The 26,706-nt window shown below is 44.7% G+C and overlaps 1 protein-coding gene across 1 annotated transcript in view; it reads left to right on the top strand.

Annotated features, from left to right (window-relative positions):
* The window catches only part of LOC311146503 (capping protein, Arp2/3 and myosin-I linker protein 3-like), a 54,243-nt gene that overhangs the window by 13,608 nt on the left and 13,929 nt on the right, over nucleotides 1-26,706 (top strand). The window contains exons 4-16 of the mRNA XM_084183007.1: nucleotides 8,317-8,367; nucleotides 8,539-8,598; nucleotides 8,842-8,963; nucleotides 9,434-9,528; nucleotides 9,819-9,889; nucleotides 10,067-10,140; nucleotides 13,946-14,021; nucleotides 14,380-14,468; nucleotides 14,687-14,781; nucleotides 15,236-15,322; nucleotides 18,223-18,332; nucleotides 18,489-18,566; nucleotides 19,219-19,295. Of these exons, the coding sequence (XP_084039133.1) occupies nucleotides 8,317-8,367; nucleotides 8,539-8,598; nucleotides 8,842-8,963; nucleotides 9,434-9,528; nucleotides 9,819-9,889; nucleotides 10,067-10,140; nucleotides 13,946-14,021; nucleotides 14,380-14,468; nucleotides 14,687-14,781; nucleotides 15,236-15,322; nucleotides 18,223-18,332; nucleotides 18,489-18,566; nucleotides 19,219-19,295 (1,085 nt within the window). The remainder of the gene's footprint in view (nucleotides 1-8,316; nucleotides 8,368-8,538; nucleotides 8,599-8,841; nucleotides 8,964-9,433; nucleotides 9,529-9,818; nucleotides 9,890-10,066; nucleotides 10,141-13,945; nucleotides 14,022-14,379; nucleotides 14,469-14,686; nucleotides 14,782-15,235; nucleotides 15,323-18,222; nucleotides 18,333-18,488; nucleotides 18,567-19,218; nucleotides 19,296-26,706) is intronic.

Genomic DNA, 26,706 nt, shown 5'->3' with positions numbered 1-26,706 from the left:
AGATGCCCGCCAGCTGGTCAGCACATTTTGAGGATGCGGCCAGGGATGCTATCTGGGCCAGCGCCTTTGTGAGTATTCACTCTTTTGAGAGTTTTCCTCATAGCCTCAGAGATCGAAAGCACCTGGTCATCCGGAGCAGTGAGAATCTTCCTGGATGTCCCTAATGGATTTGCGGAGCTCGTTCGTTCTGCTAACATTGAATGCTGCGGTACGGGCTCTAAGCATGGTACGGATATCTCCGTTCATCCAGGGTTTTGGTTGGGGTATGTCCGTATTGTTATTGTGGGTACAACATCATCAACACATGTCTTAATGAAGCCTGTGACTGATGTTGTACAGTATATTCCTCAATGTTGATGGATGAGTCCTGAGTTGATGAGTCTTTGAACATATTCCAATCAGTATTCTCAAAACACTCCTGCAGCATTGAGTCTGCCTCCTCTGTCCAGCGCCAAACTATTCTCTGTGTTGGTGGCTCCTTCTTGAGTTTCTGCTTGTAGGCGGGGAGTAGGAACAGAGAGACGTGATCTGATTGGCCGAAGTGGGGGCGGGGGATTGCTTTGTATGCGTCACGGATGTTTGTATATACATGGTCCATCACATTGTTTTTGTATTTTGGAAATTTTTTAAGGGGTACTTATTACAGCGTAATTACCTGTGTAATTACACTGTAACAAGTATTGTAGGTAATTGTAAAAACTCATAGTTACACTGTAATGACAACATGTAACTGATGGTAATTGCAGTCTGTAATTACAGAGGTGTAACAACAAATGCTTGTTACCATGTTTGTTACAAATGGGCAAGTTTCCACTAAATTCACCAATTTAGTGTTTTGTTTCTTCGCAGCTGCATCCGATTCAGTACCAACTGTCACAAGGTTGTAATCTCTCGTAGACCGAAGCACTGGGTGTCCAAGATTAGAATGGGTAGAGGCTCAACAGGCTCTGATTACCTACCCGTGAATGCACACTGTTCAAAATCTCCACTCAATGTTGTTGCTAGCAGTTGCCCCCCAAACGTGTATCATCTGGATTAACTTGGTTGAGTTTACAAAAACAGATCAGATATCGGTCAACCTAACTGACAGGGGTCTACGATATGGGTGTCACCCCAGATTATAATCAATAAAATAATCAAATGTATTTATAATGAATGTGTATGTTGCCCATTATGACAATCACAACCTCCTTGCCATCCATGTGGGAGGATAAACCCACTAGTACACCACAGAGTACATGTACTATCTGCCTAAGTACCATGTAATTACTAGGCGTTACACAGGATTTATCTAGTTAAAATTAAGTGTATCTTGAGGGGTACTTACTTGTAATTAATGTGTACCTACATATTACGTTACCTAGATATATAGTTACCTATGAGCAATTACCATATACTTACTTAATACTAATTTGCAAGTGAAAACAAACAAATGATGAGCAGACTGGTGACCTCGAACACCGGAGAGGGAGTATATGTGACACACACAGAGTGTTTCTTAGTAGTCTTAAACAAATCTACTTTGAAACAACAGTATACACCTCACACACATGGTTATGGTCTTTGAAAAAATAAGACACCTGTACCAAGTCAGATATAGAGTTGAAATGTATTAAATGCAGAAGACTGAAATATAACAAAACCGTTTGACATAGAAACACCAACATTTATTAATAACATTCCACCCATGAGGCCACTAGAGGGCGATTTGGTCATTTGACTGCAGGAAAGGGCTACCTTCTTTCAGTGTAGTTGGCTATCTAGCTAGCATTCGCCAGCTAGCAAGCTATTGTAACACTAGGCTAGCTAGCTGGCTGACAAACGCTAGCTAGCTAGCTAACTACCTATGCTAAATCATCCAGCACAATTTCTGTATCCAAAAAGCAAAACAAATGACATGGAAAACCTACCTTGTCTCTTCTGTGTGGAAGTTTTTGTCTCCTCTAAAACACTATGTTTATTTCGCGGCAATCTCTTATGTTTGTATTTTGCACAAAACATTCTTCATGATCCCGGTTCTTTGCGCACTGTCACTATGAGTCAGTGTCAACACAAATTGTTGGCACGTTATAGGTCATCGTTATTTTGAGCGCATTGCGTAGATGGGCAGATCTTGGCGTGATGCCAAAATTCCTGGGATAAATAAATAAGTGCACCAATGCATCCCATCCAAAAGTGAGAATGTTCTTCAACCGTGAAACCCTTGCAAAGTTACATGGTGAAATGAGAAGTTGTCTTATGACCATTTAAAGTGCATTTACAAACCATTATTCAACCAAGCTTAACAGGCTCACAATTTGGCAAGCACTGAATGAATATCTCACAATTTTTGCTGTAGGCTAACTATTTATGAATGTGTAAAAATAATTGATTGATGGTTAGTAAAGTAATTCCCCCATTGTCAAGCCCTGCTCTCCTTTCTTTTCAATATTTTTTTAGGGGGTAGATCAGCTTAAATATTGCTGATAGATTGTGGCTTCTATCAATGTAATTGTCGGCATCATTTCCAATTCCAATTTTTTGGTAAATATATTTGTATATATTTTCCTTCTTTATTATTTTCACCTAAACCCTATCATCCCTCCCCTAATTGGAGTAAACTAATGGACATCAATACTTAGGCTTCTACTTCTAGCTTAGACATACTATATACATTTATTTTACATTAGCATCATTTTACATTAGTATATACAGTATATTTTACATTAGTTGTCTTGTTTTTTTTGTTTTTCTTTGTTATTTTCAGTCCTACCCTTCAGCTCCCCTCAACCCCTACCATCTATCTCTGAACACCATCCAGTTTTGATTTTTATTAGCCATATATTTTTCAACTGTGCTGTGATGTTTCACAAAAGTCCTGAACCTTTCTATTCTCATAGTTTCTACAGATTGTAAATGAAAGATAAAATGTTTTGCTAACATTATTATTATATTATTGATCGTTTGACTATGACTTTTCAAATCACCCAGCAGTGCTATTTGCAGAGTTAGCTCCAGGAAAATGTTGTAATTCTTCTGCCATTCCTGAACCTGAGACCAAAAACAAGCTACGTATAGTGCATTCGGAAAGTATTCAGACCCCTTGACTTTTTCCAATTTTTGTTACGTTACAGTTTTATTCTAAAATATATATATTTTTTAATTCTCTTCAATCTACACACAATACCCCAAAATGACAAAGCAAAAACAGGTTTTTAGAAATTTTTGCAAATTTATTAAAAATAAAAAACAGAAACACCTTCTTTACATAAGTATGTAGAATCTTTGCTATGAGACTCAAAATTGAGCTCAGGTGCATCCTGTTTCTATTGATCATCCTTGAGATGTTTGTACAACTTGATTGGAGTCCACCTGTGGTAAATTCAATTGATTGGACATGATTTGGAAAGGCACACACCTGTCTATATAAAGTCCCACAGTTGACAGTCATGTCAGAACAAAAACCAAGCCATGAGGTCGAAGGAATTGTCCGTAGAGCTCCGAGACAGGATGGTGTCGAGGCACAGATCACAGGAAGGGTACCAAAAGATCTCTGCAGCATTGAAGATCCACAAGAACAAAGTGGCCTCCATCATTCTTAAATGGAAGAAGTTTGGAACCACTAAGAGTCTTCCTAGAGCTGGCCGCCCGGCAAAACTGAGCAATCGGGCGAGAAGGGCCTTGGTCAGGGAGGTGACCAACAACCCGATGGTCACCCTGACAGAGCTCTAGAGTTCCTCTGTGAAGATGGGAGAACCTTCCAGAAGGACAACCATCTCTGCAGCACTCCACCAATCAGGCCTTTATGGTAGAGGGGCCAAACGGAAGCCACTCCTCAGTAAAAGGCACATGACAACCCGCTTGGAGTTTGCTAAAAGGTACCTAAAGGACTCTCAGACCATGAGAAACAAGATTCTCTGGTCTGATGAAACCAAGACTGAACTATTTGGCCTGAATGCCAACTGTCATGTCTGGAGGAAACCTGTACCATCCCTACGGTGATGCATGGTGGTGGCAGCATCATGTTGTGGGGATGTTCAATCTAGTCAGGATCGAGGGAAAGATGAACGGAGCAAAGTACAGAGAGATCATTGATGGTAACCTGTCCAGAGCGCTCAGGACCTCAGACTGGGGCGAAGGTTCACTTTCCAACAGGACAATAACCCTAAGCACACAGCCAAGACAATGCAGGAGTGGCTTCGGGACAAGTCTCTGAATGTCCTTGAGTGGCCCAGCCAGAGCCCGGACTTGAACCCGATCGAACATCTCTGGAGAGACCTGAAAATAGCTGTGCAGCGACACTCCCCATCCAACCTGACAGAGCTTGAGAGGATCTGCATAGAAGAATGGGAGAAACTCCCCAAATACAGGTGTGCTTGTAGCGTCATACCCAAGAAGACTCGAGGCTGTAACCGCTGCCAAAGGTGCTTCAATAAAGTACTGAGTAAAGGGTCTGAATACTTATGTATAAATGATGTAAACTCCTGTAGCTCAGTTGGTAGAGCATGGCGCTTGCAACCCCAGGGTTGTGGGTTCGTTTCCCACGGGGGGCCAGTATGAAAATGTATGCACTCACTAACTGTAAGTCGCTCTGGATAAGAGCATCTGCTAAATGAGTAAAATGTAAATGTAAGATCCCCGCTAAACACAGAATCAAGATGTTTATCTGTCTCTCTGTGACCACCGATAACTTCAGAATGAAGTTGACTACAAATACAAAGTTACCAATGTCTTTGCAATTGTTACAAACGGAGGATAAAAAGATGCTTCAAATGACTGCATTAAAAGATAAATACAGTATAGGCTACATGCCTATTATGTTTAAAACATATTGAAATAAATGTCATGTTCATTCAATTGAGCTCTATTTTGTTTGTTCTATTTTGTTACAACTTCGTCCGTTGTAGGAACGATGCATCGTTAAAACGCTCGTAAGCCTAAGTTCCATCGCTATTGGGAAACCGGACCTAGGTCTGGCAAACTATGTGGCTTCGTCTCCCAGAGGCAGCGCTGTGACGCGTTGCAGGTCTCGTTTGAAGTGCAGACCCAGAGCTTGATGATTAATATAAGCCATCCCCCTCCCTTCCAGCCTGCCTACCCACATTCCCTCCACACAGACCCACTCTGGCTCTGCCTAACTCTTTGAACTGTGAGTGTTCGACTCTGTGCCATCTTGGCTGGAAGGGCACCTCTGCAGCCCCCATCACAGACACTCACGTCTCTAAAGATTCTCTTTAAGACTCGAATCCTCTGCCTCTTTAAGATTCTCCCTGTATGTCTCAGACAGCCAGGTTAAAGTCCCCCTATCTCATCACACAGGTATCTCATTGGCTGTCTGATCCGGCTCGGCCAAAGTCATCTCCCCTCGGATATTCGGATTCTGATTGGTCATCTCAGAGCAGCTTGGAGAACCGTCTACTGAGGAGTCTGATGACCGTGGGGCAAAGTTATATTTTTCCTCTCTTCAAGGTTGTGATTGGACAGTTCAATCAATCAATCAATCAAGTGTATTTATAAAGCCCTTTTTACATTAGCAGATATCACAGAGTGCTTATACAGAAACCCAGCCCAAAACCCCAAAGAGCAAGCAATACAGATGTAGAAGCACGGTGGCTAGGAAAAACTCCCTAGAAAGGCAGGAACCTGGGAAGATATCTAGAAAGGAACCAGGCTCTGAGGGGTGGCCAGTCCTCTTCTGGCTGTCCCGGGTGGAGATTATAAGAGGACATGGCCATTAAGGTCAGATCGTTCTTCAAGATGTTCAAACGTTCATAGATGACCTGCAGGGTCAAATAATAATCACAGTGGTTGTAGAGGGTGCAACAGGTCAGCACTTCAGGAGTAAATGTCAGTTGGCTTTTCATAGCCGAGCATTCAGAGGTCAAGACAACAGGTGCGGTAGAGAGGGCGAGAGAGGGAGGGAGAGAGGGAGGGAGAGGGAGTGGGAGAGAGAGGGTCGAAAACAGCAGGTCCGGGACAAGGTAGCACGTCCGGTGAACAGGTCATGGTTCCATAGCCGCAGGCTCAGACCCCTGTCTCTGATTAGGTCCGCTAACCTAGATTCTCAATTCGGTACACAGTACCTTGAATGTACCAAACAAATGAGTGGTTCATTCGGTGTTCGGTATGGGGCTCTTGACTTTTAAATCAAGTGCAAAATCCATACACCTGGGTCGGAAAAGGGCAATCCTGCTTTGTGAATAATGTACACAGACTCAGAAGTGACCATTCCATCCCAAACCTCAGTGGTTAGATCGTAGGTCACAATAGATGACCTTCTATTAGATACTACTTGAGATGGTATAAAGTGCAAAGGTGGCCGGTGGCACCTTAATTGGGGAGGACGGGCTCATAGTAATGGCTGGAACAGAATTAATGGAATGGTATCGAATACATCAAACACATGGTTTCCATGGTTTCCATGTGTTTGATACCATTCCATTTACTCCATTCCAGCCATTATTATGAGCCGTCCTCCCCTCAGCAGCCTCCTGTGGTACAGTGGGAGTATTACAGGACCAGCCACCAGTCCAAAAGACAAAAGTGTATTTAAAAAATGTTTTATGGGAAGAATTCTAGATGTATTGCTTTCTCCGATGTTCATATTCAATTCTAATATCCAACATGTTAACCCTGATTTTGATTGACACTTATTTTCGAAACAAACATACTCTTAACCAAAATCAACAATCCATTGATTGGTATTAATAATGATATCTGAATAGATGGTGAATGATATTTGAAGAGAGCGAATACCATGTCGGGCTGTGTTCAACCTCACACTCAATCAAATCAAAGCCCACCATAAGACCTACATTATTGATGCCCGTGTTTACGCACCTATCTTTTGTGTCTGATGACAAAGGCTTTGCATCTCTGTCTCCTTTCTCTCTCTCTCTCTCTCTCTCTCTCTCTCTCTTTTCTCTCTCTCTCTCTCCCTCTCTCTCTCTCTCTCTCTCTCTCTCTCTCTCTCTCTCTCTCTCTCTCTCTCTCTCTCTCTCTCTCTCTCTCTCTCTCTCTCTCCCTCCCTCTCTCTCTCTCTCTCTCTCTCTCTCTCTCTCTCTCTCTCTCTCTGCTCCGAGCCTCTCAACCATCATCAAAACGTGTTCTCTCCTCCTCTGATCAGAGAACAGGTTTATATAACTGAGTTTTCCAACATGTCAGGGCATTCTGACATCAGTAACAATCTCTGTAATAGGGGCTCTCAAAAGGCCTCGTTTCAAAGGGGGTTTATTGAGTCTTTCCTCTGACATACCTCAGGGTCTACTCCCTGGCTGCCTAGCTGTCCTGGCAGTCTCATCAGATACAGCTTGATCCACCATCAATGTGCTAACTTAGCTAAGAATAGCATGGAGAGATGCCCAATATGAGGACTTTATTCATGAGAAATCTGTTGTCTCCATCTCTCCCTCTCTCGCTCTGTCTTTCTCCGTAGCCTCTCTGTCTCTCTCTCTCTGTCTCTCTCTCTCTCTGCCGCACAGTGGGGTGCCATTAACGATTCAGCACAGAGAGACCTTGAGGAATTGAAAGTGACAGAGCAGAAAAAGAAAATAAACCTCCAAGCGAATAAGAAAGGCAAGAGAGACGGGGAGGAGAGAGAGAAGAGGGGGGAGGAGGGCGGCGGGGGCAGGGAGGGAGGGAGGGAGGGTACAATGCACAGAGAGGTGGATGGTGAGATGGGAGGCTTAAGAAGATAGTTCATTGGAATAAAGAACAGATTTCTATAGAGAAAGAAATGGAGGGATGGCAGGGGGTGAGAGAAGAGAGGTGTTAAAGAAAAGGAGAACTTACTGGAATTGGGTTAAGATTTGGGAAGGAGAGGGCAAAGTATAAACTTAAGGATGGAGGGAAGGATGGGGGGATGCAGGGTGTGTGTAATAAAGGCGTGGACGGAGTATGCTAATTAGGACATTTAAATTATGAATGAGATTAATTACTTCTTCAGACTCGACTTTGAATATATGCACACTTTCCCACCCGCCAACCACTTAATGGTAATCCCCTGCTCTGGATAAAACTGGATTTATTTTTGCCTTTTTCTCCTGTTTCCCCATGTGTCTCCTCAACTCCTTCCTCCTAAATCAATTCAAGCTATGACACATTGACAGTAGAATCAATTGAAAATAACTGCCTTAAGTAATGAAATGTCACCATCACAATGTCTTAAAATGCTAGGAAGTAACGTCTAGGCAAGACTGAGTAATGTGATGTTTGAGTAAACAGATATGATGGTTGGTCCCCTATATTGGTGTTTGTGCTGTGTTATTTGTTGCGATGATGATTTGCATTTTGTATTTCCTTCTGTCTGACAGCAAAATTAATCTCTTCCCTTTATAGGTTCTGGCAACATGGCGAATGTATCTATTTGCTGTCAAAGTCCCCACCAAGGTATTTCACAATTTTTGACATTTAATAAACTAATAGTGTTGTTTTTGATGATGATGAGTATGATGTTGATGAGTATGATGATGCTTCTGAGGAAGATTATCATTCACATTTTTCAGTAAAGGGAAGACTTCGTCATATTGATTACTATAATAACTATCAATATCATTTCAGGTGGAGGTTACTTTCAACTTCCTGGAGATTCGAGCAATGAACACTTATCCAGATCATCAGGTGAGAAACTGTTTTATTCCCACAACCAACCATCTGCCTCATTTTCACATTTTCGATAAATGTTTGTTTACCAAAACTCTTTGAGGGTACTGAGTTTCAACGGCATTAATATTCCTAAGAGTGTTTATTGGGCATAATTAGTTTTAGCTTTACCGATTTTTGTCAACTGAGAAACAACCACCACAATGATCATTTACATTTAGCTCTGCCTTAAATTTAATGAGGTCATCTCACCCCTTTCAGGTTGTCATAGACACAGACAAGTCGACCCACTCCTTGAGACTGCAGTCACAAGACCACCTTGATCACATGATGAACCATATCAACTTTGCCCTCTCACGAATATTCAATAACTCCATGTATGCGTAAGTCTCACTTGTGAAATCCCCTACTGCTTCGAACCGTGCTATGTAGTCTGTATGAAGAGAGAGCCTGGCTGCAGAATCATCAGGATTGACTCTGTACTGGGTATTGACCTTTGAGACTCATCTACAGTATATTATATTCCAAAATATCTGTTTTCCAATAGATCATTTAACAGGATACAGAGAGAATGTAGTTAAAAGAACTACAGAAGGTTAAAGTAAAGACTAGTTAGGGCTATTGAGCTAAAGTAAGGATTAGGGTCAGTGATTAAGTCAGACAGGAGAGTAGTTGGGTCTACTATACAACTTGATTAAGGATACTGTGTATTTAATGTAGTAGTAAAGTCAAGTCACAAACATGCATAAGATGCAGTATACTGTATACATATTGCTTGTTCACTGACTGAGATGTTAATATCTTTCTATTTCTTTCTCTTTCCTCCTTGTTTCCCTCCCTCCTTCTCTCGCAGTCCGACCATCTGTCGAGCAGAGGGGGACGTCTCTGATGGAGTCCTCCAGTTTTCACCAAACTCTGAATCATCTGTAGAGACTCAGAAAACCTGTGGTGAGCCACCTACTCACTCACTCACTCACTCACTCACTCACTCACTCACTCTCAAACTCACACTCTTTATTGAGTCAGTGACACATTTTGAATTCACCTGTAGCATCTATTATTATGTTTAGAACCAACTAATCTATGACTGTATCTGATCAGTAATCATTTTAATCTCTCTAACTCAAGTTCTTTCAAGCTCTTGTCTTTATCTCACCTCAACATGAACTTTGTTTCTCTTTCTTCTCTATCCCTCTCTTCTCATCCTCGCCCTCTCTCTCTCTCTCTCTCTCTCTCAGGTGGTTTCTCTGAGACCTACGCAGCTCTGTGTGACTATAATGGCATCGGCTGTAAGGAGGAAGTGCAGTGGGTAAGAATACCACATATGCATTACATCAACCTAATGTCGTACTCAATCAATGGAGTTATACTGTCAGTATCGTTGGGACCATCATATTTGTAACCTGACTCTTTCTATCTCTCTCGCTCCCTCTCTCTCTCTCTCCCCTCCCTCCCACCCTCCCTCCCAACTTCGCCTCTCTCTTAGGATGTGGACACTATCTATCACTCTCAGGACAACAGGGAGTTCAACCTGCTGGACTTCAGCCACCTGGACAGCAGGTACACCACCTGTTCTGTATGCATAATGATGCTGCTGAATACTGCTGTTCTATGCCCTTTCTCTTCCCCCGTCATCCCCTCATCCTGTCCACTTACATTCTAGCCCTACTCTGCTCTCAGATGTGACTGTCAGTAAGTGAGTGTCAGGGGTACAGTGTAAAGCTTTTATGGGACTTCACCTGTGTTAGGTGCTCTAATTTAAGCCAGGATCCACCACCTCCTGTGGGCTGGCACTCCCTAACTCTCCGACTACCCTGTCTCCCTGGCAGGAGGCAATTGTGGTGCATCCCTCTGGGCTGTGTCCTTTCACATTCCCCCAATCCTTTCTGATTTCTGCCTTCTACAGTTACAGCCTCTGACACGGCCATGCTTTTTCTGCTGACTGTCGTCCTCTTCTATTTCATTTCATTCTTCATGCTATGAAAGTGGACACATTTCTCTCTCTCTGCTGCCTGTGTGGCCCTGCATGAATAGCCCAGCAGGTTCACACATCACACTGGGCATGCTGCAGTAGCTAAACCTGGTTCCTGTGTGTGTGTGTGTGTGTGTGTGTGTGTGTGTGTGTGTGTGTGTGTGTGTGTGTGTGTGTGTGTGTGTGTGTCTAGGTGTGTGTCTCTCTCTGGAGTATAGCTGGCAGACTGTCATGCTCAAGAGCCCTACAGCCCCCAAGGGGACCAATAGTGGTTGTAAACAGTACTCTTCTACACATGGGCTGGAAGAGCAGCTCACACTTTTAATGGAATTGTTGATTCTGTTTTGGACTGTTTTGCTAGCACAGACTGGACAATGTTCCGGAATTCTTCCGATGGCATTGAGGAGTACACGACATCAGTCACTGGCTTTATCAATAAGTGCATCGATGACGTCGTCCCCACAGTGACTGTACGTACATACCCCAACCAGAAGCCATGGATTACAGGCAACATCCGCACTGAGCTAAAAGGTAGAGCTGCCGCTTTCAAGGAGTGGGACACTAACCCGGACGCTTTTAAGAAATTCCGCTATGCCCTCCGATGAACCATCAAACAGGCAAAGCGTCAATACAGGACTAAGATCGAATCGTACTACACCGGCTCCGACGCTCATCGGATGTGGCAGGGCTTGCAAACTATTACAGACTACAAAGGGAAGCACAGCCGCGAGCTGCCCAGTGACAAGAGCCTACCAGATGAGCTAAATTACTTCTATGCTCGCTTCGAGGCAAGTAACACTGAAACATGCATGAGAGCATCAGCTGTTCCGAACGACTGTGTGATCACGCTCTCCGTAGCCGATGTGAGTAAGACTTTTAAGCAGGTCAACATTCACAAGGCCGCAGGGCCAGACGGATTACCAGGACGTGTACTTCGAGCATGCGCTGACCAACTGGCAAGTGTCTTCACTGACATTTTCAACCTCTCCCTGTCTGAGTCTGTAATACCAACAGGTTTCAAGCAGACCACCATGGTCCCTGTGCCCAAGAACAGTAAGGTAACCTGCCTAAATGACTACCGACCCATAGTCACGTCTGTAGCCATGAAGTGCTTTGAAAGGCTGGTCATGGCTCACATCAACACCATTATCTCAGAAACCCTAGACCCACTCCAATTTGCATACCGCCCCAACAGATCCACAGATGATGCAATCTCTATTGTGCTCCACACTGCCCTTTCACACCTCAGCAAAAGGAACATCTATGTGAGAATGCTATTCATTGACTATAGCTCAGCGTTCAACACCATAGTGCCCTCAAAGCTCATCACTAAGCTAAGGACCCTGGGACTTAACACCTCCCTCTGCAACTGGATCCTGGACTTCCTGATGGGCCGCCCCCAGGTGGTAAGGGTAGGTAACAACACATCCGCCACGCTGATCCTCAACACAGGGGCCCCTCAGGGGTGCATGCTCAGTCCCCTCCTGTACTCCCTGTTCACTCATGACTGCATGGCCAGGCACGACTCCAACGCCATCATTAAGTTTGCCGATGACACAACAGTGGTAGGCCTGATCACCGACAACAACGAGACAGACTATAGGGAGGAGGTCAGAGACCTGGCCGTGTGGTGCCAGGACAACAACCTCTCCCTCAACGTGATCAAGACAAAGGAAATGATTGTGGACTACAGGAAAAAGAAGAGGACCGAGCATGCCCCGGCTGAAGTGGAGCAGGTTGAGAGCTTCAAGTACCTTAGTGTCCACATCACCAACAAACTAACATGGTCCAAGCACACCAAGACAGTCGTGAAGAGGGCACGACAAAACCTATACCCCCTAAGGAGACTGAAAAGATTTGGCATGGGTCCTCAGATCCTCAAAAGGTTCTACAGCTGCACCACGAGAGCATCCTGACTGGTTGCATCACTGCCTGGTATGGCAACTGCTCGGCCTCCGACCGCAAGGCATGACAGAGGGTAGTGTGTACGGCCCAGTACATCAATGGGGCCAAGCTTCCTGCCATCCAGGACCTCTATACCAGACGGTGTCAGAGGAAGGCCCTAAAATGTTTCTAAAACTCCAGCCACCCTAGTCATAGACTGTTCTCTCTGCTACCGCACGGCAAGCGGTACCGGAGCGCCAAGTCTAGGTCCAAGAGGCTTCTAAACAACTTCTACCCCCAAGCCATAAGACTCCTGAACGTGTAATCAAATGGCTACCCAGACTATTTGCATTGTCCCCCCCCCCCCCCCCCCCTCTTTTACGCTGCTGCTACTCTCTGTTTATTGTCTGTGCACAGTTGTTAATTATCTATGCATAGTTACTTTAATAACTCAACCTACATGTACATATTACCTCAATTACCTCGACTAACTGGTGCCCCCGCACATTGACTCGGTAGCGGCACCCCCTGTATATAGCCTCGCTACCGTTATTTTTACTGCTGCTCTTTAATTGTTTGTTACTTTTATTTCGTATTATTTTATATTGTATATTTTGGTGATTTTTTGGGATATTCTTTCTTAAAACTGCATTGTTGGTTAAGAGCTTGTAAGTAAGCATTTCACGGTAAGGTCTACACCTGTTGTATTCGGCGCATGTGACAAATACAATTTAATTTGATTTGATTTGATTCAGGGAACTCGTGCCAGTAATTTGGTGTATGAGGGAGCTGCTGTTGGCTTGTTGGGAACACTGGTAGAGGTTGTAGATAGTACACACGCATACAAACACACACACACACACACACACACCCTTTAGCCAGCCAGAGTGAAGTCCCCTCCACAATGGCATGAGAAATGAGAACACAGCCCTCAGCCATGCTACACTGGACTGGGCCCTAATGATTTACAGTAATGGAGGGAGGGCGTTCCCCTGTAAGAGCGCTCTCTCCCCCTCTTTTGGTTTCTCTGTCTGCTGCTTCATCTCTCTCTCTCTGCCTCTCTCTCCCCCTCTCTCTCTCGCTCTCTCTCTCACTCTCTGCCTCTCTCCCTCTCTCCCTCCATCCCTCTCTCCCTCCCCTCTACTGGACATATGGTGTTTTGGGCAGGATAAAACGGTTTTAGGCCGTTGGCCAAGATCGAAACATGGCTGTGTGGAACCTCACACTGAGTAATCCACTGACCTGGCCTCTCTCAGTCAGCCCATTGATCCTTCTCTCTGCCCTCTCTCTTTCCTCAGGCCCTCTCTCTCCAACAAGGAGAGTGTGCTGCAGAATCATACATCATTTCTGAAGCCATCCATATAGCTCTCTCTGATTAATTTGTTTTGCCAGAGAAAAACATTTTGTTTTGTTTGGCTGTGGGAATGTAATGAGTTTTTGATGAGTATTTCGAGTTGATACGGCTCTATTGTATAAATGTAAGCTTGAAATTGTGTGTGTCTATTTCAGGGACCTGGCGGTAATTGTGGCTTCCATGGCATACAACACTTGGTTCACCAAACTCTACTGCAAAGACATGCGCATGGTAACTATCCACTTTACATTACTGATTGCATGTGATATCTACATGTCCCCTGTAGCTCAGTTGGTAGAGCATGGCGCTTGCAACGCTTGGGTTGTGGGTTCGTTTCCCACGGGGGGGGCAGTATGAAAATGTATGCACTCACTAACTGTAAGTCGCTCTGGATAAGAGTGTCTGCTAAATGACTAAAAATGAAAATGTAAATTTCTGGTTATGTTTCTTAAACCTGTCAGCCTGAGAACATCCATTTGTGTTTAGACTGGACTAGCAGGATTTATTTATTTGTAGTTGGTTAAAACTATGTTTTATCCATCAGGAGCCGGTCCAGTTATGTAACACTGTCTCTGTTTGATCTCCCCAGGGTTCAGAGGTGGTGGAGCAGGTCCTTCACACCGTAAGCAAGTCCAGCAGTCTGGAGGAACTCACTCTGGAGAACGCTGGCCTCAAATCGTGAGTCTCCTCATCTCCTCACCTCCTCCTGTTCTGCCACTTCTCTCCCTTTCATCTCCTCTCTTTTTATCTGTCTAATTATTTTCTAACCATCCCGACTTCACTGCTGAGTTGAGCTTTTTCTCTTCCATGACTCAGATATACACAGATGTATAATGTATCACTGGAATCATCAAAGTCATCTTTTATCCCTCTTCTCTTCATATTTGCTATTTTAGAGATTTCCCTCAGAAAATGGCAACGGCTCTGTCAGAGAATCCTGCCTCTGCAATACACTCTCTCAACCTGGCCCACAACACCTTAGACAACCAAGGTACTTGATTAGTCATGTGTTTGAATACCAGTCTGGGTGCATCTTTCTCCGTGTTTGCTGTTTGCTTGGCAGATGTGTGTGTGTGTGCGTGTGTGTCCTCTATTCATGTTTGTGTGTCAGGGTTGTATGCGTGCCAAGAACTCTCGTTAGTACATCCGAATCTGCCTCTGACACCTGTCACTTCCACTCACATGACTGTGTGTTTGTGGCTGTGTGCCTGTAGACGCCATGTACTACGATTAGCTTTTTTGTCTGCGTGGATTATGCATGTATGTATGTGTTGATTTTGCTGATCATGTATGGGGTTGTCAAGGGTGTGTGATTGTGTATGTTTTCTCTGATCTATTCATGTTCATGTGTGTGACTGTTTGCTTGTGGACGTGAGTGTGTTTGTGTGTGTGTGTTTGTGTGTGTGTTTCATTCTGACACTCTCATGTGTGTTTATTTTCTCCAGGAGTGTCCAACCTCATCCAGCTGGTGTGTCGTCTCAACAAAGGCCTTCGTCTGCTCAACCTCTCCAAGACGTCCCTCTCTTCTAAGGGTGTGTTAATCCGTCTGTCCTCCCTCTGTCCCCTGGGCCACAGTGCCCCCCTGTGGTGGTCACCTCTCCTCCATGAACCGACACGTGCACAACTATAGGGCGGAACAGACAGGGTTGGCTTAGATTGTTGACAACATATAAACTATATTTAGTCTCCAATGTTTATTGAAAACATCATGTTGCACAATGAGCACTTGGTGTCTCTCAAATACATTGTTACAGTTGTTGGTTAGCTAGCTAGCGGATTTTAGCCATATTAGCATAGACATGACATCAGTCAAACACCTCAAAACAAGACATGGTATGAAGAAAAAGATAAATCTAACTGAAACGAGCCACTCACGATTCCCCTCATTGCAGTTTCTTGTCATTGTTGCTAGATATATGGCCATCCAGAATCACAACAACACACAGACTTCTGCCCCATTGAAGCGTGCGCATTGTTTTCGTGACGTTCTCAGCTAACCCGTCTATAGGGCCTGGGGTTTTCAAGAGAATTTCATTCTTGAGCCATTCAGGGTCCTAAGGTTTATGTTCTCTTATATTTGTCAAGAGCACATTTATGATCAAAGTCTATTTATAGATTGATAGATTTACAGATGACTCATCAAAAAGACAGTCATAATACACTACCAGTCAAAAGTTTGGACACACCTACTCATTCAAGGGTTTTTCTTTATTTTTACAATGTTTTACATTGTAGAATAATAGTGAACACATCAAAACTATGAAATAACACATATGGAATCATGTAGTAAACAAAAAAGTGTTAAACATATCAAAGTATATTTTATATTTGAGAATCTTCAAATAGCCACCGTTTGCCAGCTTTGCACACTCTTGGCATTCTCTCAACCAGGAATGCTTTTCCAACAGTCTTGAAGGAGTTCCCACATATTGTGAGCACTTGTTGGCTGCTTTTCCTTCACTCTGCAGTCCGACTCATCCCAAACCATGTCAATTGGGTTGAGGTCGGGGGATTGTGGAGGACAGGTAATCTGATGCAGCACTCCATCACTCTCCTTCTTGGTAAAATAGCCCTTACACAGCCCGGAGGTGTGTTGGGTCATTGTCCTGTTGAAAAACAAATGATAGTCCCACTAAGCCCAAACCAGATAGGATGACGTATCGCTGTAGAATGCTGTGGTAGCCATGCTGGTTAAGTGTGCCTTGAATTCTAAATGAATCACAGAGCAAAGCACCCCCACACCATAACACCTCCTCCTCCATGCTTTATGGTGGGAAATACACATGAGGAGATCATCCGTTCACCCACACCACATCTCACAAAGACACAGCGGTTGGAACAAAAAATCTCAAATTTGGACTCCAGACCAAAGAACAAATTCCCACTGGTCTAATGTCCATTGCTCATGTTTCTTGGCCCAAGCTGGTCTCTTCTTATTATTGGTGTCCTTTAGTAGTGGTTTCTTTGCAGCAATTCGACCATGAATGACCTGTTTCACACAGTCCCCTCTGAACAGTTGTTGAAATGTGTCTACTACTTGAACTCTGTGAAGCATTTATTTGGGCTGCAATTTCTGAAGCTGGTAATGAACTTATCCTCTGCAGCAGAGGTAACTCTGGGTCTTCCATTCCTGTGGCGGTCCTCATGAGAGCCAGTTTCATCATAGCGCTTGATGGTTTTTGTGACTGCACTTGAAGAAACTTTCAAAGTTCTTGAAATGTTCCAAATTGACTGACCTTCATGTCTTAAAGTAATGATGGACTGTAATTTCTCTTTGCTTATTTGAGCTGTTCTTGCCATAATATGGACTTGGTATTTTACCAAATAGGGCTATCTTCTGTCACAACACAACTGATTGGCTCAAACGCAGTAAGAAGGAAAGAAATTCCACAAATTAACTTTTAAGAAGGCATACCTGTTAATTGAAATGCATTCCAGGTGACTACCTCATGAAGCTGGTTGAGAGAATGCCAAGAGTGTGCAAAGCTGTCATCAAGGCAAAGGGTGGCTATTTGAAAAATCTCAAATATAACATATATTTAGATTTGTTTAACACTTTTTTGGTTACTACATGATTCCATATGTGTTATTTCATAGTTTTGATGTCTTCACTATTATTCTACAATGTAGAAAATAGTTTTAAAAAATAAAGAAAAGCCCTGGAATGAGTAGGTGTGTCCAAACCTTTGACTGGTACTGTATGTGAACATGAGGTATCACATTGATGGGCAGAGGATTGCCTACCTGCTCCCTCTCAGAGCCACATGCCTGTCTGCTCTGCTGTCTGCTCTGTTGTTTGCTCTGTTGTCTGCTCTGCTGTCTGCTCTGTTGTCTGCTCTGCTGTCTGCTCTGTTGTCCGCGCTGTTGTCTGCTCTGCTGTCTGCTCTGTTGTCTGCTCTGCTGTCTGCTCTGTTGTCTGCTGTGTGCTAATTTCCTCTTTAATCTGGGCGAATTAGGGATGTGCTTAATCTACTGTAGTAGAGTAGAGCACAGGCCTAACTATTCCACAGTCTTTGCCTCATTGCTCTAACTGTAACCTTTCATTCCAGGCTTCAAAGTAAACATGAGAGTACAAGGTCTGGCCCTGCAAGTCTGCTTTCATTTTGGCCAAATGTTGTTTTTTGGGCTTTATTGAGTTCACTGCTCACTGATCCTGTTCTTGTTACTGTTTTCTTTCTCTAAATCTCTGCAGTGAAGATATTTGAATTGGCTGCTCTAATGTAATGGACCAAGGGCCATATTTGTATTTTGGTTTCAGATGGAGAGTTTTATGTGATTAGTAGTTAGCTTTGATAGTTGGCCAGTTAATAGTGGGGATCTGAAACTCTTTCCCTCCTCCACTGCAGTTACTTTATTTCTCTATGTCAACAGGCTATTTCGACGTATGCATATTTATTTTTCATTCATCACCCTCTCCCTTCCTCTATCTTAGGAGTGGTGTCTCTCTCCCAGGCCCTCTGCTCCAGTGATGACTACTCCAACTCTCTCCTTCACCTGGACCTGAGCAAAAACCCTGGGATTCTGTCTGGGGAGGAAGCCACGGTGAGACCGACACATAAACGCCACATGTACACGCCCACGCACGTACTGTAGCTCGCACGTAGCACGCACCCATGCACACGCACACACAACCACACAAACACACACACACACACACACCTCTCGTTAAAGGCTCTCTCTCTGTCTATCTCTCTGCAGAACATGTACTTGTTCCTAGCCCAGCCAAACTGCCTGGTTCATTTGGACCTCTCTGGGACCGACTGCACTGTGGACTCGGTTAGTAGTGTCTCCATTCTAGAGTGCTTCATGCTTTGATCATACAGTTAAAAGTGATACATGCTTTGTCTGGTCAAGGGTCAGGATAGTCTTAACTAACATACTTATTGAAGTGGACTTTGTGATAATTAAAGTGGAAGTGTGGACGCCCTGATCGGGATGTGCAGTATAACAGTTCTGGGATTCTACAAACGTATAAACATGAAGTTTAATCTGTATAATTTGGGAAGGAACATTCTGCCCCAAAAACAAGAAGATTATGCCTCTTATGTTGAGCATGAATTTTGTAGAGAATATTACAGTGTGTTCTGAGACAAGAAGCTTCTGGTCTGCCATAGCTCGTTCCCAACTCATTCCTCTTCCTCTGATGTCTCTTTGGGATGAAAGGAGGCCACTCTCTGTTATGGATGATTTTTCGTGACGATGTTATTGTGTTCATATCTTGTTTTCTCCAGTATAATCTCCCCTGTAGAGAGTCTGGTTGACTTTGTTAGAATGTCACTTTATTGTAAAATGACTTACTGACGGTGTTAGCAAAATTATCATGAAATTGCCAAGGTTATTTACATGATTGATCTTTGTATGTATTTGTTGATGTGTTAACATAATATGTGATTACTAATGCTAATATATTGGTTTCTCTCCATAACAGTTATTTGGTGCTCTGTTGAGGGGATGTTGTGCTGATCTCTCTTACCTGAATATCTCCAAGAATTGCTTCTCTCACAGGTGAGGTGACTGTCTTTCCCCTTGAATGGACCGTAATCCAATTCTATTCACTTAACTTTTTTTATCCCTGAGGGGCTACCAGCAGTAAGCCTACACTACAGCTTATCCTCCCTCAGGAAAGTGTCCATGTAGACATTTCAGTAAGAAGTCAGCACAACATATTCTGTCAGAGATAGGCATTTACCCCTGTACCACGTAGACAGAATTAGATTGAAATGTGTACAACTGTACAAGACGCCCCCTCATCCATCTATTCTGTCTCTGAGCCAATGTTTACCTAGAGCAGGCTGGAGCAGAGCATCCATGATCCATCTCTCATCTGCTCTCATCTGGCCTCCCTCAGGACTGGCAAAGCAGCAACCCCATCTCCGCTCCGCAGATTAATCCATTATGGAAAAGTTTGTGAAAAATGAGGCTAATTTTGGAAGGGAATTATTGTTCAAACCCCAGGCTCTCTACGCACCAGCACTTTCTCGCTCTGCCTCACCTCCCCCGCTCCCGCTCTCTTCTCTCTACTATCTCTCTCTCTCTCTCTCTCTAATATTACAATACAGCAGGTTGGCATTTATTGTCATGAATCTTCTCCTGGAGGCACCTCTGCAGAGTGGTCAATAGCTGGCATAGCCACAAAGTCATCAAATCTGATTTTAACCCTAACCTTAACCACACTGCTAACCCTAATGCCTACCCCTAACCTTAAATTAACCCTTTACACTCGTGGTAATTGGCCTATATGGATAGGACTAAATTGAAATGTTTCTTATAAAATAAATATGAAATGCATAAGCATGGTAGCAATTGAAAGGGAACAGTTTGGAGATCATGGGAAAATGATTAGACCAAAGTTGAGGACACACAGTTCACCTGACACAAGACTGAATCCAAACATGACACTGTTGATTTTACAGTATGTGCATTTTACATTTACTGTACTTTTCACTGCATTTGTTGATAACGACATCTGAAAATACTCTGGATACATTCAGTGACATGATAAGAATATTCATGGAAAATGTGGGGTAGGTGCAACATATGACAAAACAATTACAAGGGTTTGAGTGAGAGGACTAACTGGTGTCTCCAAGTTCAACTATAAGGTGCTTTTCTGAGCTCTCCTAGCTGTGCCATTAAGGCACTAGAGTAAGCACAATTGTAGTTGTTTTGTTTGGAACAAAACCCTGCAATCCTGTTTATGCAATCCAAAAAGGGTCCATTTTAAATTGCAATCTGGGTCAGCTGGGCATTATTTGAATGCTTGTTCTACTGCCAACATGACTAACTACGTTATAAAATACAATCTTACAGTGTTAGGCTTTCACAAGGCAATTCAGAGAAACAGATCGTAATTTTGATGCGCATAGAAAGGAGTCATGAGTGCATTCAGGTTTGTGTTCCGTATTGCTGTTCAGAACAACCCAGGGTATGTTGCCATGTCATCTTGTAACTGTACTGTGCCTTCTGAAAGTATTCACACCACCTTTAACTTTTCCAACTGTTACAGCCTGAATAAAATGTTTATTCAATTGAGATTTTGTGTCACTGATCTACACACAATACCCCATAACGTCAAAGTGGAATTATGTTTTTAGAAATGTTTACAAATTAATAACAAATGTAAAGCTGAAATGTCTTGAGTCAATAAGTATTCAGACCTTTTGTTATGGCAAGCCTAAATAAGTTCAGGAGTAAAAATGTGCTTAACAAGTCACATAATAAGTTGCATGGACTCAATCTGTGTGCAATAATAGTGTTTAACATGAGTTTTAAATGACTACCCCATCTCTGTACCCCACACATACTGTACAATGACATACAAGTACAGATTTAACCACAAAGACCAGGGAGGTTTTCCAGTGGTTCTCAAAGAAGGGCACCTATTGGTAGATAGGTAAAACAAAAGCAGACGTTGAATATCCATTTGAGCATGGTGCAGTTATTAAATACACTTTGGATGGTGTATCAATACCCCTATTCACTACAAAGATACAGGCGTCCTTCCTAACTCACTTGCCGGAGAGGAAAGAAACTGCTCAGGGATTTCACCATGAGGCCGATGTTGATTTTAAAACAGTTACAGAGTTTAATGGCTGTGAAAGGAGATATCTGAGGATGGATCAACAACATTGTAGTTACTCCACAATACTAACATAAATGACAGAGTGAAAAGAAGGAAGCCTATACAGAAAAAAATATTCCAAAACATGCATCCTGTTTGCAATAAGGCACTAAAGTAATACTGCAAAAAATGTTTCAAAGACATTAACTTTTTGTCCTGAATACAAAGCGTTATGTTTGGGGCAAATCCAACACAACACATCACTGAGTCCACTCTTCATTTTTGGTGGTGGATGTATCATGTTATGGGTATGATTGTCATCTGCAAGGACTAGGGAGTTTTTAGGATAAAAAGAAATGGAATAGAGCTAAGCACAGGCAAAACCCTAGTGGAAAACTTGGTTAAGTGTGCTTTCCAACAGACACTCAGAGACAAATTCACCTTTCAGCAGGACAATTACCTAAAACACAAGGCCAAATATACAGTCGTGGTCAAACGTTTTGAGAATGACACAAATACTAATTTTCACAAAGTCTGCTGCCTCAGTTTTGATGATGGCAATTTGCATATACTCCAGAATGTCATGAAGAGTGATCAGATGAATTGCAATTAATTGCAAAGTCCCTCTTTGCAATGAAAATGAACTTAATCCCCCCAAAACATTTCCACTGCATTTCAGCCCTCCCACAAAAGGACCAGCTGCCATCATGTCAGTGATTCTCTCGTTAACACAAGTGAGAGTATTGACGTGGACAAAGCTGGAGATCACTCTGTCATGCTGATTGAGTTAGCATAACAGACTGGAAGCTTTAAAGGGAGGGTGGTGCTTGAAATCATTGTTCTTCCTCTGTTAACCATGGTTACCTGCAAGGAAACATGTGCCGTCATCATTGCTTTGCACAAAAAGGGCTTCACAGGCAAGGATATTGCTGCTAGTAAGATTGCACCTAAATCAACCATTTATCGGATCATCAAGAACTTCAAGGAGAGAGGTTCAATTGTTGTGAAGAAGGCGTCAGGGCTCCCAAGAAAGTCCAGCAAGCGCCAGGACCGTCTCCTAAAGTTGATTGAGCTGCGGGATCGGGGCACCACCAGTGCAGAGCTTGCTCAGGAATGGCAGCAGGCAGGTGTGAGTGCATCTGCACGCACAGTGAGGCGAAGACTTTGGAGGATGGCCTGGTGTCAAGAAGGGCAGCAAAGAAGCTACTTCTCTCCAGGAAAAACATCAGGGATAGACTGATATTCTGCAAAAGGTACAGGGATTGGACTGCTGAGGACTGGGGTAAAGTCATTTTCTCTGATGAATCCCCTTTCCGATTGTTTGGGGCATCCGGAAAACACCTTGTCCAGAGAAGACAAGGTGAGCGCTACCATCAGTCCTGTGTCATGCCAACAGTAAAGCATCCTGAGACCATTCATGTGTGGGGTTGCTTCTCAGCCAAGGGAGTGGGCTCACAATTTTGCCTAAGAACACAGCCATGAATAAAGAATGGTACCAACACATCCTCTGTGAGCAACTTCTCCCAACCATCCAAGAACAGTTTGGTGACGACCAATGCCTTTTCCAGCATGATGGAGCACCTTGACATAAGGCAAAAGTGATAACTAAGTGGCTCAGGGAACAAAACATCGACATTTTGGGTCCATGGCCAGGAAACTCCCCAGACATTAATCCCATTGAGAATTTGTGGTCGATCCTCAAGAGGTGGGTGGACAAACAAAAACCCACAATTTCTGACAAACTCCAAGCATTGATTATGGAAGAATGGGCTGCCATCAGTCAGGATGTGGCCCAGAAGTTAATTGACAGCATGCCAGGGCGGATTGCAGAGCTCTTGAAAAAGAAGGGTCAACACTGCAAATATTGACTCTTTGCATAAACTTAATGTAATTGTCAGTAAAAGCCTTTGACACTAATGGAATGCTTGTAATTATACTTCAGTATACCATAGTAACATCTGACAAAAATGTCTCATAACACTGAAGCAGCGAACTTTGAGAAGACCAATACTTGTGTCATTCTCAAAACTTTTGACCACGACTGTAAACTGGAGTTGTTTACCAAGACGACATAGAGTTTTCCTGAGTGGCCTAGTTACAGTTGTTACTTAAATTGGCTTAAAAATCTATGGCAAGACTTAAAAATGTAACACATAAAAAGGTCAAGGGGTGTGAATATATAAAACGTAGTGTTCATAAACGTTGACACTGTATATGACATGAGTTTTTTTATATGGAAATGTGAAGTGCACATTTGGACTCACAGGTGTTTGGCTTGCTTGTATGACATCAAAGCGGTATTTATTATAATTCTCAACGTCTTTCAAAATACATCGAGTCCTTATAATTTACAGCATTTCCCTCACTCAGACAACAAAAACATTTCAAAAGTTGCCCAATTTGCGGGAGGAATGGGTTGCAACTTTTTGTCACATGCGTTGCTCAAGTTCAGAATGGCTGTCAGTCAAAACCCATACAGCGCTCTGAAGCACAGTGCCTGAGCTCCCATGGATAGCATGTTACTGTACAGCCACTGCATTCCAATTTAGGTGCTTATCAGTGCCCAAATCTGCAATTTTCAACACAGTTAAGACCAAAAAGCACGATTTTGTTTTCATGAACTTTTACGATATATATCCAATTTTGCAGCTGGCCCATCTAGCGGAAATCTCTCATTTCTTCCTCCAGGGCAAGATTCATGACAATTAACGTCAACCTGCTACTATAGAGTTCTCTCACCCTCCCTATCTATCCTCTCTTGCCTCTCTTTCTCTGTCTTTTCTCTATTGCATCTCTTTCTCACTCGCTCTCTTCTCTTCGACATGTCCCCCCCCCCCCCAATGTGTGTCTGTCCTTCACTAGGTCATGGTATTCAGCTGTATGTGTGGCAGTAGTCAGTGGAGCCTTGGTTGCTCTGCCTGAGCTCTGATCTCGCCACATGAAATAGAATATGAATCGGTTTGAGCTGATAAGAATGAAAGACTCATGGAAATTAAACAGCCAGCACTATCCCCTCTCTCTCTATCTCTCTCTCTCTCTCTCTCTCTCTCTCTCTTTCTCCTCTCTCCTCTCTCTTTCCTCCATAGCATTGACTGCAACACTGTTCAGTGTTTACTCTGGCCCCTCTGTGCTGTGTGTATCTGCTGCCCATCTCTGTGTGACTGAAGCCAGTCTTAAGTCCCCTGCAGCCACGCTCTGACAGGATTTATGCTGATGAGCGCATAGGTCGGCAGCACATGTTGGGAACACGGACCTGTTATTATGCCATGCTCTGACATGAGCCCCCATAAACCCATCTCTTTCTTTCCTTATTTCTGTCTGTCTGTCTGTCTGCCTGCCTGCCTGCCTGTCTGTCTCTCTCTCTCTCTCTCTCTCCCTTTCTCTTTCTCTTTCTCTTTCTCTCACACACTCTTTCTTTCTTTCTTTCTTTCTTTCTTTCTTTCTTTCTTTCTTTCTTTCTTCCTCTCTCTCTCTCTATCTCCATCTTCCCCTTGTTGTCACGACCGTCTGGGTAAGGAGTAGTAGACCAAGGCGCAGCGTGTGAAATAAACATGACTTTATTTAATTAAAGCACGAAAACCAAAACAAAACACGACTCGTGAAGTCCACGGTAAAACATACCGACACGGAACAAAAACCCACAAACACAAGGTGAAAACAGACAGTTTAAATATGGCTCCCAATCAGAGACAACGAGCCAACAGCTGACACTCGTTACCTCTGATTGGGAGTCACTCAAACAAAGAAACACAACAACCTAGAACAACCCAACCAAGAAACAGAACACAAAGAAACGAACACACCCTGGCTCAACATACAGAGTCCCGGAGCCAGAGCGTGACAGTACCCCCCCCTAAAGGCGCGGACTGCGACCGCGCCTCAATAAGGGCTAAACAAGGGAGGGCTGGGCGGGCATACCTCCTCGGCGGCGGTTCTGGCCCCGGCCTTGCCCACCACCCTCCAAACAACCCCCCATAGCGCCCCTGGTCCAGTCTGACCCCGCTGGCTGGATCTGGACTGGACAATGACGGAGCGGATTGCTTACGCTCCGTTGTGGAGCAGCTGACCGGTCTTACCAGGCTGACGACTCGCACCCCGGGCTTGGTGCGAGTAGCAGGAACGGGCTGAACCAGGCTGACGACTCGCACCCCTGGCTTGGTGCGAGTGGCAGGCAGGAACGGGCTGGACCAGGCTGACGACTCGCACCCCTGGCTTGGTGCGAGTGGCAGGAACGGGCTGGACCAGGCTGACGACGCACCCCGTAGGCTTGGTGCGTGGAGCAGGGACAGGCCGGGCTGGGCTGACGACGCACACCGTAGACCTGGTGCGTGGAGCAGGGACAGGCCGGACAGGGCTGGCGACGCACCCCATAGGCTTGGTGCGTGGAGCAGGGACAGGCCGGGCTGGGCTGACGACGCATACCGTAGGCTTGGTGCGTGGAGCAGGAACAGGCCGGACAGGGCTGGCGACGCACACCGTAGACTTGGTGCGTGGAGCAGGAACAGGCCGGGCAGGGCTGGCGACGCACACCGTAGACTTGGTGCGTGGAGCAGGAACAGGCCGGGCAGGGCTGGCGACGCACACCGTAGACTTGGTACGTGGAGCAGGAACAGGCCGGGCTGGGCTGGCGACGCACACCGTAGGTTTGGCGCGTGGAGCAGGAACAGGCCGGGCAGGGCTGGCGACGCACACCGTAGACTTGGTGCGTGGAGCAGGAACAGGCCGGGCAGGGCTGTCGACGCACACCGTAGACTTGGTGCGTGGAGCAGGAACAGGCCGGGCAGGGCTGTCGACGCACACCGTAGGCTTGGTGCGTGGAGCAGGAACAGGCCGGGCAGGGCTGTCGACGCACACCGTAGGTTTGGTGCGTGGAGCAGGAACAGGCCGGGCAGGGCTGTCGACGCACACCGTAGACTTGGTGCGTGGAGCAGGAACAGGCCGGGCAGGGCTGTCGACGCACACCGTAGGTTTGGTGCGTGGAGCAGGAACAGGCCGGGCAGGGCTGGCGACGCACACCGTAGGTTTGGTGCGTGGAGCAGGAACAGGCCGGGCAGGACTGGCGACGCACCCCGTAGGCTTGGTGCGAGAGGCAGGAACAGGCCGGACCGGGCTGGAGACGCGCACCGTCCATTTGGTGCGAGGGGCCGTAACAGGCCGGACCGTACTGGGGACACACACCACTGGCTCTACTCCGGGAACTGGAACGGGCCGGACCGGACTGGTAACACACCCCAGTACCTCTCGCCGTGCCTCTAAACCTCCTTTCCCTACTTTGACCAGTGGCCCCCGTAACCTGGTGGCCTTTTGAATACGCCCCTTCTCTGCCTCCGTCAGCCCCGTCGTCCATGCCCTGTG

This window comes from Coregonus lavaretus (assembly GCF_964263955.1).
Source record: "Coregonus lavaretus genome assembly, chromosome: 19".
Taxonomy (NCBI): Eukaryota; Metazoa; Chordata; class Actinopteri; order Salmoniformes; family Salmonidae; genus Coregonus; species Coregonus lavaretus.
Note: the sequence above shows the minus strand (reverse complement) of the source record. Positions and strands in the feature narration are given on the sequence as shown.